This window comes from Pogoniulus pusillus, chromosome 18 (genome assembly GCF_015220805.1).
Source record: "Pogoniulus pusillus isolate bPogPus1 chromosome 18, bPogPus1.pri, whole genome shotgun sequence".
In the NCBI taxonomy this organism is placed as follows: domain Eukaryota; kingdom Metazoa; phylum Chordata; class Aves; order Piciformes; family Lybiidae; genus Pogoniulus; species Pogoniulus pusillus.
The window spans coordinates 23,104,927-23,117,978 of record NC_087281.1 but is presented as its reverse complement, the minus strand read 5'-3'; the positions used below and the strand labels follow the sequence as shown (position 1 = coordinate 23,117,978).

Genomic DNA, 13,052 nt, shown 5'->3' with positions numbered 1-13,052 from the left:
AAGAAATCTGTCCTGTACTCCAAAGGAAAATCAATTTGTGCAAAGGAAAACTGGCAATCCTTTTGACCTTTAGCTGTCAATCTGTTGGTAAATACAAACTGAGTACAATTGGCACAAACTATTCCACTATATTGAAAATTAATATTGTACTCTGAGCCAAACCAGACTATTATACAACACCAGCTCTTGAGCCTGAACACCTGATGGAAGCTAGCATCAAAGGAGCAACTAAAACATAAACAGGCCACATTACTCCGAAGCAAATAGAAGAGTGAAGCCAGCTCCAGGGAAATAATCCAAGTTACCACCCCTCTTTCAGTTACTTTACATAACAGGGAAACTTGCTTACGGTCTTCAACAAAGTATGGATTAGTTTCTGGAGTGTAGTGCTCGAAGTCAACCAAAGCATCTTGTCCATATGGCTGTCGAGATCCTGGAACAGGAATGTTGCACAGCTGGGCATAATCCTCTGAGGGGGGAAAGAAAACAGAATATAAAACTAAAGCCACTTGTAAGACAGGCTGCATTACGTTAGTCCCAGTGAGCTGTCCATATTAGCTGGAAAGAAACCTATCTTCCTAGAAACAGCATCCATCCGTAATTTCCAGCAAGACTTCTCTGTAAGAAGAATGCCATCAAACGTTAATGAGCCAAGTACAGACTATTAAGCCATAATAGGAATAACACCAGGGATAGATTGGAGTCAATAACTGTACAAAAACGTATGGGTTGAGTTCTTCTGGCCTGCCTGGGAAGCGAGAGCAGAGGGATGCTGTGTGTCCCGCGGACAGTGCACGCCTCTCCAGTACTAGCATTCTGGGGAAGAAAGGCTACTCCCGACCGTCATGGTCGCTAGCAGAAGCCACCCCAAAGGAAGCCAACTGGAGGAGGTGGGGCTGTATTTCTGGCACTCTCAGCCGACCTGCAGAAATCACAGAATGAAAAAGCCTTCTGCAATAACCCATGCCCAGCTGCAAACTCTATCTGCAAACCACAGGCTTAAGTATGAGTGCATTTCAAAGTCTCCTTGGCTATGAACCAAGGGGAAACTGTTACACCCTGATTTTTCTGCCTCTCTCCAATAGCTATACTACACAAATTGAAGCAAACTAAATCATCTCTTCATATTAGGTGTCAGAATCTGTGCCTGAAATGCTGACAGAGAGTTTTTATTTGGTTTATTGTCACCTCTGTTCCAATTCTAATGTACTAAAATGCAGAGAAGACAATGTATTTTCAGATAGAAGCACCGTTAAAATATAGCAATCCAGGTGTGCCTTTGCTCTTGCTGCAGGCTGTTTAGCATCTGTTTCTGTGAAGATTGCCTGGTGTTCTGAGAATCAGGGAGAGTGAGGACAGGAAAGAAAACCACCAAGAGAGAGAGAGAGGAAAAAACAGTCCTAAGCACATACAAAATCCAAGAACTGCAGATGGCTCCGAGGCCAGAAACCTCATGCTGCGTGGAACCGTTGCAGACAGCAAATAGCTGAATAAATCCAGACTGTCTCTAGACAGTGCTGCACACAGCTCCACTTGCTGTCTAGCATTGTATTTTTGTTTCACAGGTAGTATCTCCTGGAAGGGCTTTATTTTCTACTGAAAAACAATACAGCATTCAAAACGTCTGTTTGAATTCTGTGGTCAACAGCTTGGCTCTTTGAAAGCATAAGGCTGCAGAGTGTAGGCAAACTTTGTGCACATCCAGAACTGTCATGGGTGCCAATGCAAGTCTGCAGAATGAACTCCCCAGAGAACTTAGAAATCATTGTGAATCTCAGCACCTGTTTCAAGTACAAGGTGATTTAGTCCCATATGTATCCTCCAGAGTGTATTTATATACAGTAATATTTATATTCAAGCAACCCTCTCCTCTCTCAGATGTAAAGTGCAATGCTCAAGAGAGATAACCCATGGCAAATGAAACACAGCCAGCATGAGAAAATAAATGACATATAGCAAATGTTACTCACATTGCCTCATGCACTGCTTCCTACTGACATGTGGTGATAACATGATTAGTATTAAGAGCTGTCATAGGACTAGAAGCACCTTCATTTCCCTTCCCCACATCTAACCCCAGGCAACACCTACATAGGGGAACAGATGGATTATCGTCTCAGACTGACCCCTTCATTGTTTCATGCTGACCTACCTGTACTGGTTTAAGACAGACTGCTCTCACAAGCAAGCTCCCCCCAAAGATTGAGAAGGAAAAGAACACAAAAAGCCCTGGGGTAAGGTAGGACTGTAATGAAATCATGCACAGTACAACTACCTTAGCCTGTTTCAAAGCACACGCAGCAGAAGCAGCAGAAGGCAGTGATAAAACAACCCTCCTGTCCCCCAGGCCCACAGCCAGCCTGGTGGAAAAGACCAACACCCTCACACCAGAAACTGCAAGCAGCAACCAGCAGTAGGAAGCCTCTGCTGTTACAAGCTGCATGATGCTCTGCTCCTGCCAGCACCTCCATTTTAAGGCTGGCATGATGTCAGCATGGTATTCAGTACCCATCAGCAGATTCAATTAGCAAAACCCATGGCACAAAGAAAAGCTGTGCAGAAGAACAAAGGCACTTTTTTCATAGATGCACACAAATGTTCTTGGCAAAGGAAATCAATGTTCTACCACAAAACACTCATTCATCTGGCCTGTGTGGAAGAAACCACCACACAAACCCAGGCACTGAATGGCAAGGAGACAAGGCAAGCAGATCTGAGGGGTTGCTACTTCTTCCACCTGAATCTGATCTGATGGAAAGGATTGGACACAACCTGGACATTGGCTTCTCAGATTACTCACTGCTAATTCTCCACTTAGTGACACTGGTAGTAGAAACATGTTTTTCTTCTGAAGGAACATTGAAAAATCCATAAAGCTGGAGCTTTTGTGTACACAGGAGTTGGGTAGTTTTAAGGTTGGGAAGGACTATTTCCTATTGCATGTTTGGTGATGGAAAGTTGTTTATTATGTAGAGAAGAATAAAGAGATGCTGACGATAAAAACTTGTTTCCTGCCATGTTGGTGCTTTGCCAGTCAAGTTCTAGATGTCTGCATTTTTAGGTCTCCTTATAAGTAAATTAGTGGCTACAAAATGATGCAAAGCTGTTTTAGGACATACTCTAAGTCCAGTATTTGTTACAAAGAGCTGTAGCTACACTGAGGTCTATTATGCTTAATTAACCATTTGTTAATACATTATAATACTTTAATTACTCATACATTGTATATAGAGCTTTAGTATGAGTGCTGACAGAGCATTTAAATAGTTTCAGGTCATTTTAGAATATATACACTTTATCCTCATATATGATTTACATAATTGTTTTGATACATACTGTAATGATTTGGAATTATCTATGATACTCTTTTAATACTGTATGTTCTGTTTAGTTGTTCAAGTAATAGAGACTATCTCTTGTCTTTTGTAATGTGTGATCCAGTTACTTGGTGCTCAGGAGATACATCCAAGGAGAGCAACAGCAACTCACCTTTTAAACTAGGAGTGAAAATTCGAGACTGAGAACAATGGGAAGTTACCTGTGACACCTTGCTGAGCTATGAGAGTTCCCCTCTGGGGACAGAACAAGTTACAGCAAGACAGGTAGGTATGTACAATTTCTGTTGTTTTAAACTTCTCCCTGTGCTATACTGTTTCTGCAGTTCAAATTAAAGAAGTGTATTTTGGCTCACTGTGCTGTATGCTGGTTGCATTTTCCCAGGAAGGGAATTAAATGAACAGAGATCCTAAGATGTTTGGGTAAAAGCGTGACTGGTGCATAGAAACTTGCAGCAAGTATACAAATGCTAGAACATGAAAGAATAGAATGATAGAACAGCATGATGTCACCCTAGGGAGATAATGGTCAGAGGCTTAGTTCAAGAAGGTAGTAAGGGGGCAGAGAGAAAGGGAGAATGTGTAACTATGAATGATAAAAAGAACTTTGTTGTCACAGAAATTATTACTCATTTTGAAAAGACTCTTACATGTAAAGTGAAGAAAAAAAACTTTGCTGCAATTCACAATCCAAGACAAAACCTTTTTTCTATATGAATTATTTGCTCTGCTCACTCATCTGGCTACGATCAGACATAGTGCAACTATGAACATAGTTCAAGAGGGAAATAACCACTTGTGTTCTGAATGTAATTTAGTCAACATTGCTCCATGTGTTTGTAAATGTTTCTCATAGCTTGCACATGAAGCAGTGAGAAAGCTTCCTGTATAACCTAGGATAGCTGTTACAAAAAGAAGCTGATGTGTGCTTCCAAAAATGTGAAGGACATTTTAAAATCAGATGGCTGCAGGTAAGTCGAGTGTGCTAGGGGAATGCAGCTAGGTACACAGGCATACTGGCACAAATGTGAGCTGTGATGAGGGTTAGGCTGAGGAAGACAATGCAACATAAAGTGGATGGACTGACTGACTTTCAAGTGCTTGTTACCACAGGTGCAGCTGTGCAAATGTACACTTACAGTTCTTGCTGCTCTGCAAGCTTGTGTGGGTCTTATTTGTTCATGGAGACCTAAAAATCCTAAATTCTCTAGTCAGAACAAATATCCCATACTGAAAGTAAAATACATAAAAAAATCTTCTCCTGATGTAACCATGGAAGAACACAGCCAGTGTTAGCTCCTACCTGTAAAGCAAGCTTTGCTTCTGTTACAGCTCACAGCTGTCACCATCACACACACACACACACACACAAGCAGCCAAAGCTATCAACACCAGGAGAGTTCCTTCAAATTACTGAAGAATGCAAGTTCCACAATGGAAGGAATCACTGGACAGAAGGAAGGATAAAGCCAAGAGAGCATTCATTATAGATGTCCCTTCCCAACCACAGGTTCTGAACATCAGTCTGAACTGGTTAAGATTATGCTTTCCCTGGGGATTGCATCATCTGTGAATCAAAGCTGAAGATATTTCTGCTCTACATTTACACTGTGCCATTTGACCATTTAGATCATGTCATTGACATCCTCCAGGAACAGATGCTGAGTTTTATGGTGGACAGCATTTGTGTATATTCTACAACTCCAGGTGCTAAAGAAAAGGGGAAGGGAGGCAGTCTTAAAGCATTTTTCTAATGAGTTTAGAAAGATCACAGAATCAACCAGGTTGGAAGAGACCTCCAAGCTCAGCCAGTCCAACCTAGCACCCAGCCCTAGCCAGTCAACCAGACCATGGCACTAAGTGCCTCATCCTCTCATGGTCATTTTCTAAATGAAATCACTGAGGAAGAGCTCTCAGTGGATGTAAAGCTCTTGTTAAAATGGAAGTAATTACTACATAGACTATTTCAAAACCTCTTGGTAATCACCTTTTGTTCCTCAACTAATGCTGCTCAAATTTCTAAACCAGTCTCTCCTTCTGCTTGTAGTTAGGGTCAGGTTGTTTCTGACACAACTTTGCAAATAGCTTTCTGATTCCTTGCTGACTCCCAGGAAAACTTGGAATGTGAGGTTCCATGAAGAAAACCCTTCCAAGGCTATTCTGTGTTTCCTCTAGGCTTCAGGAACAAAACCACTAAAAATCTTTATCAACAGAAACAGAAGTAGAAAAAATCTGCACAACTGAGCATAAAACTTTGAATATTCAAGGCCCAATCACTGTAATATTTTGAGCCCAAGATACAATCCATTTTTCCAGTGTCCTTACCAGAAAGGAACAATCTCTTCCTAAACAGAAAGACAATCAGAAATGAATCCATGCCTCCCTGCTGATCTTTACCATCTCAAAAATGGGCAGGTGGAAAGGTGTCTTTCCTTTGCATGCATTGGTTCTCTTTGTGCTTCCAGATCTTCACGTGTGAAATTAGCAAGAAATTGAAGGGAACACTATATTCTCAGTATGGAAACTTAGCCACAGAACAAAACACAACGTTTAAAAGGACACACAGAGTTCCTTGCAACAAAACTGCAATCCAAATAATCTGTTCTGCCAGAAGAGGTAGAATGCTACACCTGCATGTAGGCATCTCCAAGGGGCTGCACCAAATTAATCATCCAGTGCCCCTTTATAGTCCACGGGAAGATACAACCACTTTTAAGACCCCAACTTATACTAAAGTAGATATCTAGAATAGGTCTGAGGAACCTAACTTTCAGGGTGCCTATTTCTCTTTCCTGATGGAAAAGGAAACTGGTAGGACCAGCACTGATGTTGGTTTCTGTTTAAAACCCCCCCAGCATAAGTGGCCAAGAGAACTCCTAGATTATATAACATCCCAGATGATTCACATTATTCACTGCCTCCAGTCTCTTTCTACTCTGGACTTCATGACTGCTCAGGTGATAATAAAAAGCAATGTCAAGTGGTTGCACATAAACCCATGAATTACTAGAACTTAAAATGTACAGTGCAGGAGTAAAAGGTGTATCTAAGTTTACACAAATAAACGGGCTGATAAACCGAATGCTTGCTGCCTAAGAATGTGCTCAGGACATTGTCTTAGTAATTAAGTCACCAAGTTCTTAGTTATTGATGTATTAATATACCCCCACCCTTGCCAAATAATTACTGAAACCTCTGCTAAAACTCTAGGCTCTTGGTCCTACCTCACTCCCTTTTCCTATATTAAAATTTCTCCATGCAGACAGCCACAGAAGGACAAAGCACCCTTCTTAATGGGCTGCTGTATCTTTAGGCACATAGGTTCACCTTCCTAGCACCCTAAGGTGTTACTGAAGCAAAGGTGGTATGCACTGCAGTAGCAGACTCCAAGAAGGTAACTTCACAAGGTCAAAAATAGCAGTCTCCCTAAATTAAACACTGACCTTGACACACCACTTACTCTGCATTTTCTAGCTAGTACTTCTAGCTCCTCTTCTCACTTTTCCTGTAACCACATACCTTGTCTAAAGTCCACTCCAGCCCCCTGAGTGTTTTACAGCAGCTTCTGGAGGCTCAGCAAGTGCACGGTTCAGGGGCTAGGTGTTCAGGTTAACACAAGGTACATATTGTCTTAGTTTAGATGCTGACTTTTCCAGTCTTGGCCAGTTGCTCTATTGTCTGGCATGGATGCTTTGACTGAGTTCCTAAACCTCTAGGTGCCTGGCACGCTGCCAGTTACAGAGTGTGGACTCTGGATGGGTTTTAGGGCATCAGCAGTAAACTGGCCATGGAAGCAGGACTTCTGAAGGCAGGTCACCCGACACAGGTTTTTTTGGGGGGCTGCAATGGAGAAAGAGTATTTTGCTTTTGTTATCTGAAATGGAGTCTCTCTTCAGTAGTGTCCTGTGACATTAACAGTGGGCAATGGATTTCAGCTAGAACACAGGAAAACTTTCTTCACTGTAAAGGTCACAGAGCACTGGAAGAGGCTGCCCAGAGAGGCTGTGGAGTCTTCCTCTCTTCCTCAGACTTTCAAGACCTGTCTGGATGCCTTTCTGTGTGACCTGCCCTATAGGTGATCCTGCTTTGGTAAAGGGTATGGACTTGGTGATCTTCAGAGGTCCCTTCCAACCCCTGGCATGCTGTGGCTCTACGATTCTCCGTTTCCCTGTGCTGCAGAGCTTCAGAATGCCCCTAAATGCTCCCAGAACTTGTGAAATCAGCAAACGTTTTTGGTAGTGCCTCTGGCGAGCACAATGCACAAATATGTTACAATGGAGAAATTCCAGCTTCTGCAGCCAGGACTTGAACCTGTGACCTGCTGGCCCAGAGGTGTGAAAGTGCTCTCTTGAGCCAGTGCTATCACTTTATAGCGCTCCAGCCTGAAGACATGTGAAGCAATTAATTGATTCAGTTCAGTCAGCTTCAGATCTTTCCTGGGCAATGTTCCTGAGAGCAGAGCAAGGCTTCCAGGTTTCTGTGTGTGTGTGTGCAGATGTATGAGGACACACAGGCATGTCCTACCCCCACTAAGAAATGCATGTCCTGACATAATAGAGAGTCAATATGCTTTTGTTTTTTAACTATGTTCCCATCTGTAAGGATGATTTAATGAATTTTGGATCAAAGTGTGCCTTGTAGTTTCAAGTGAAAGCAGATAATTTCACAGCATATTAAACTTCACATAAAAATGACCTTATGTCTGAAGGGAGAAAGCGTTTGTGATCCAACACAGTGCCCTCCAGCTTTGACTGAGGGTCATCCAAGTGACATTGAAGATGTTATCTGTCAAGAAACATTAAAAATTAATTTCTCAAGTTTCTTCATAAAACTCATTGGAGTCTGCACCCCATTACAAGGATGGGACCTCACACCTGGAAGTAACCCAGGTAAGTTCTGCAGGCAGAGATGTGGAGAGGTTGTCTGGGCTTGGTACCTTGTCCTGTGCTGAGGGAGCTGGGGTTGTTTAGCCTAGAGGAGAGGAGGCTCTGGGGGGACCTCATTGCTGCCTACAACTACCTGAAGGGAGGTTGTACCCAGGTGGGGTTGGTCTCTTCTGCCAGGCAACCAGCAATAGAACAAGGAGACACAGTCTCAAGTTGTGCCAGAGGAGGTCTAGGCTGGATGTTAGGAGGAAGTTGTTGGCAGAGAGAGTGATTGGCATTGGAATGGGCTGCCCAGGGAGGTGGTGGAGTCACCGTCCCTGGAGGTGTTCAAGCAAAGCTTGGCTGGGGCACTTAGTGCCATGGTCTGGTTGACTGGCTAGGGCTGGGTGCTAGGTTGGCCTGGCTGATCTTGGAGGTCTCTTCCAACCTGGTTTATTCTATGATTCTATTTGATTCTATAATTCTACAACCCACACAGGATTGCTGCACCAGTCTCCTGTGGCCCTGATCATCAAAGCTCATCTAATTTCAAACCTAAGTAGGTTTGCTGTCATGCCCTGTTTTTGTTCTTCATTCTGCTTCTTAGGTAAGCATAGGCTTGCAAGTTACTCCAGCCAACATCATCAAAACCAGGCACCTTTTTTAGTTGATGCACTCCCAAAGCAAACTCAAACAAGATACATAAGAACAGACTGAGGAGCTGTGCAAGTAAATGATAAAAACATAAACCCCAAGCAGACACAACCAACCACATCAATGCTTTGCTGAGCTTTCTGTGTAGATTAACTCCAGGGTTCTTGCTAGAAACAGAACGTGCTGCTTTAGCCACAGCACTGTAGTTAGAGTAACACAGTAACAATTCAGCTATGATCAGAACAAAAGACTTTACTAGTGTAGCAGGGTATTCCTGCCTGGGAAATCCTAGTAGTGTGGAAAGAAAACTACATCCAAACTATGCCTTTGAATAGTTTATATGGGGGCAGAAATTCATGAGGTACCCGACTCTGCAGGCCAGGGCTGACCTATCTTGGGTACAGCATGACACATACCTATGCTGCTTCCACTGGTCCTTTCTTCAGTCCCCAGAAATAAGTCTGTGTGTCAATGACAACATTTGTCTTTATACCCATTTAGCTTTTGTAGCCAGCACACAAAGCAGCTTCTGCCTGAAATGCCTTTGAACAGTGTCTAATTTCTGAACACATAAACAAGTCTTTAAAAATGTGACTGTGTCTCAGCATTCTTTAGCATTAAATTACATTATCTGGAAGTTCATCAGTCCTTATTGGTACTCTCTTTCCCTTATCTATCTGAAATTACTCAGCTGGACATTTCCTAACATCTGAGCATATAGCCACATAATAACAACAACTCATTCTTTGATAGCATTAGTGAGCCACAACCTCCCAGATCCTTATCAAGCAAACACATCTGATTGCAGCTGGCCTGGCAGAACATCACACCAAAAAATGGATCTAAATGTCTAATATTAGCAACAAAAGTCCAAACCAGTTTTGTGACCTGCTGAGTATCATGTGTCTGCACACATGAACTGCATCTCTTTTCACAAGGTCATCTTAAGGAGCCCAATCACTGATAGCTTCACCTGAAGGAGGTAGGTCCTGTAATCACCACAGAATAAAGGCAGCTAACTTTTCTAAACCTAGACTGCAATCATTTCCCCTCAGTTCATGAGAAAACTTTCTATTACTTCTGGAACACTTAGGGGTTTATTATTTCTTATGTTATTAGTCCAAACATTAGTGCTAGGGATTAAAGTGATTAAGCACTTGGGGGTTCACTCCACGAACGGACAGGTGTGTTTCCTTACCTGACTCCTTCATCGGACACAGTGCGCACTGCATGCCCCAGGCTTCACCGTACAGGCAACAGCACTCAGTGTATGTAGTCTGCTTTCCAACCAGAGGTCGACTACAAACAAAATCATCACTTAGATGCTGCCAGCACAGATCCTGGTAGACCTCAGTTTCTTCAGTTTGTTCTGATGGAGAAGAGAGTATTAGCTCATCATTCAGCACTGTTCTGCGAGAAAGAGCCTGGCAGCATGCAGAATCTTCTCACTTAGCTTAGAAAATAACCTAGCTTTGCAGACTCTGCTGAACACAAATTCACGTTTAGAGGTCTTGACCATTTTAAAGGTGGCTCAGCCCTTGGATGTTCAGCTTTACAGCATGTTAAAAGGTTCTGTTTTGGCCAATTTGAAAACACAACGGGTTTGATTCCAAAGAAATAAAACTTCTTAAGTCAGTAGTCATTGCTGAACACTTCACAGTCACTCAGTTCTACTTCCATAGTTTACCAGAGCTGGGTGAAAGCCAGTGTTAGGGCAGAGGTGAATATGTGGGACACTCCAGCTACAAAGTGAATCTTTAGAAGCTGTTATTTTGCTTTTCTTATATTACAGTTGATAGCACCTGAAAGAACAGGGCAGAGCTGAACAAAAATTTTACATGGCCTCAACGGGAGACTGGACAAATACTTGGAAGAGAGTCCCATGACTAAACAGACAAGCTAAATCAGGCTCAGGAAATCCCCTGAGCTCAAAACAGGTGGAGGCTGGGAGAGTGCTGGGGAAGGTGAGGAGAAGCATTGTTTGTCTGCTCCTCTGGACCCTAAACATCTACTTAGAGCTGTTGTTAGAGACAGAATACTGCTGTGAACCACAGTCACTGTCTTGCAACCATGAAGCATTTGTCAAAACTGGAAAATGTGAGAGGCATACTAGTTTTGAAAAGATCTCAGTAGGCACAGTCCTAGCAATTTATGGTCACTGCTGATTGAAGGGAGAGGAATTGTGAGCTTAATCTTTGCCTTGGAATGTAAAAACCTCAGCCCAATTGTTTTGTGAAGACATCTGCAAAGTTTTGATCTTGTTCCAACACAGAGTGAGAAAAAAAAAGTGTTGCCACAAACCAAGGCTCTGTTTTGTCTCTGCATATCTGTTTAGTGCATTTTTACATGATGTGCTGGTGCATGGGCAAGTATAGAATGGAAACCTCACTCAAAAGTGAAACACTGAGATCTGAAAGTGCAAAAGTGATCAGGATTTAAATACCTTTTCTACTAAGAGTTTTCTAAAACACATAGACTAGCAGCAGTGGATTTCTGCAACCGGCTTCAGATTCTGCTGGCAGCAAAGGAACCAGCCTGTCCCCTCCTCCTCTGCATTAGGGAGGACACTGCCAATAGTCGTACAAGGCTTGAGTGCTTTGTGCTGGGTGAGAAGATCATTGCTGTGTCAGCCCCAGTGTTGCATGACAGAAGGCCTTTTGGGCCCTTGAATTCGCTCTGTGCTCTAGATGAACCCAGAGGACATTCCTGCTCTTGGTTTGTTTAACTGAAGACTGAACAATAGAAATGCTGTGGTTCTTTCACAGTTCCAGGCAAGAGGATGACCACATTACTTCTCAACAAGTACCAGTCTCATAATTTGGAGTGACTCGAGCAGGCATTCAATCTGTATTCCCATTTCCTTTCACAGAAGCACCTTAGGAAGATGCACTGCGAGTTGCTGGGATCAGTGTTCTGGATTTATGGCCATACAGTGCCCATATTAATCAAAACCATTGCAACACTTCTCTCAGAGATGTGTTTGGCATAGATAAAGCTGTGCAGTCTGCATAGTGCTCTGGATTTCTGATATGGTTCTGAGAATCTCCTAATACCCAACTTCTTTTTTTTCCTGAAATCAGTGTCAACTGAAATGAACATTCAGTACTCTTACTTTTGACAGTGACACTGCGGCTCACAGCTTGAAAATATGAACTTGATGTGCCCTCAATATTAATCAATTCAAAGCTAAGACACGATCTCAGCTATTTCCTCCTGTATCCTGTTATTCCTGTTTCTATTTCTTGCTTTGTAGAAGCACTCACTCACTCTGAACTGCACCTCAGAGTTATTTTGTTCACAGCCAAAGCCCAGCATTAGTGAGGCAGTAAGCAGGCTGAGGCTCATTACCTACAAGGCTGGGCGAGGCAGACACAGAGCTGGTGAACTGACAGGCTGAAGAGTCTCCAGCCCAAGCTTAATCTTATTACTACTTCCAGCAATCTTCTATCTGCGCTGGCAAAGTGAAGCCCTATAGAGTCCTATATGATGATGCCTTCTGGATTAACAGATGATGGTCCAAGCATTGCCTTCCAAAATCCTCCAAGAGAGCAGGCTCATCCAAGCATGACCCAGCTGAAGCTTACTGGGGTGTGTAGCATGTCAGTACCACCTCACAGGGGTGTACTCACTTCAGTAATATGTATAATGGATCATACCACTTGAATCTGCTGGTCTGATGCATCGCTTTTCTGTTGGGTCCAGAGCCATGGGGTGTGTACAGAAACAGTTGTAAGATCCCTCTGTGTTAATGCACTGGCCATCAAGACAGCTGTTTGGGTCCTGACATTCATCCGTGTCTTTAAAATGGAAGGAAATAGATCAAGGAGAGCCAGCACAGAGTAGCTGCATTCTGTTAATCCATGTTTTTGTTTTCCTATATTAGGAGCAGATCTCCCTGCATGCCTTCTGTTAATTACCATGAATAGCAATTGCTGGCAGCACAAGTCTGTCTGTGCCCATGGAGGACAGACACACCAGCAGGATGCTGACTTCTAATCCTCAAGTACTACGGAGCATTGGGTGAGAGAGGCTTGCTGTTGGGGTTGGAGTGCCAGGCATACCCTGCTCCCAGCACAGCTGCAGCTGCTTCCCACGTTCCTATGCCTTTAGGACTGTACTAGCAGGCATTAGAGGTGGGTACACACTCTGAGATTCTTTATGAGCTGGTGAGAAGAGATCGCCTTACCTAGCCACAGCA

At 43.1% G+C, this 13,052-nt stretch overlaps 2 protein-coding genes across 13 annotated transcripts in view; one reads left to right on the top strand and one right to left on the bottom strand.

The window, feature by feature from the left end:
* Positions 1-13,052, bottom strand: part of LTBP1 (latent transforming growth factor beta binding protein 1) — a 177,575-nt gene that overhangs the window by 5,392 nt on the left and 159,131 nt on the right. For 4 of the 5 annotated variants that reach the window (XM_064158743.1, XM_064158744.1, XM_064158745.1 and 1 more), the window contains 2 exons: positions 10,053-10,223; positions 350-469 (listed from right to left, as the gene is read on the bottom strand). In XM_064158743.1, the coding sequence (XP_064014813.1) occupies positions 350-469; positions 10,053-10,223 (291 nt within the window). Of the gene's footprint in view, positions 1-349; positions 470-10,052; positions 10,224-12,510; positions 12,652-13,052 lie in introns of all 5 variants that reach the window. The other variant, XM_064158748.1, reaches the window with a different exon arrangement.
* LOC135183585 (uncharacterized) overlaps positions 1-13,052 on the top strand; it is a 97,803-nt gene that overhangs the window by 29,533 nt on the left and 55,218 nt on the right. For 3 of the 8 annotated variants that reach the window (XM_064158764.1, XM_064158758.1, XM_064158757.1), the window contains exon 2: positions 3,442-3,602. In XM_064158764.1, the coding sequence (XP_064014834.1) occupies positions 3,442-3,501 (60 nt within the window). In that variant the 3' untranslated portion in view covers positions 3,502-3,602. Of the gene's footprint in view, positions 1-3,441; positions 3,607-12,737; positions 12,988-13,052 lie in introns of all 8 variants that reach the window. The other 5 variants (XM_064158759.1, XM_064158762.1, XM_064158763.1 and 2 more) reach the window with 4 other exon arrangements.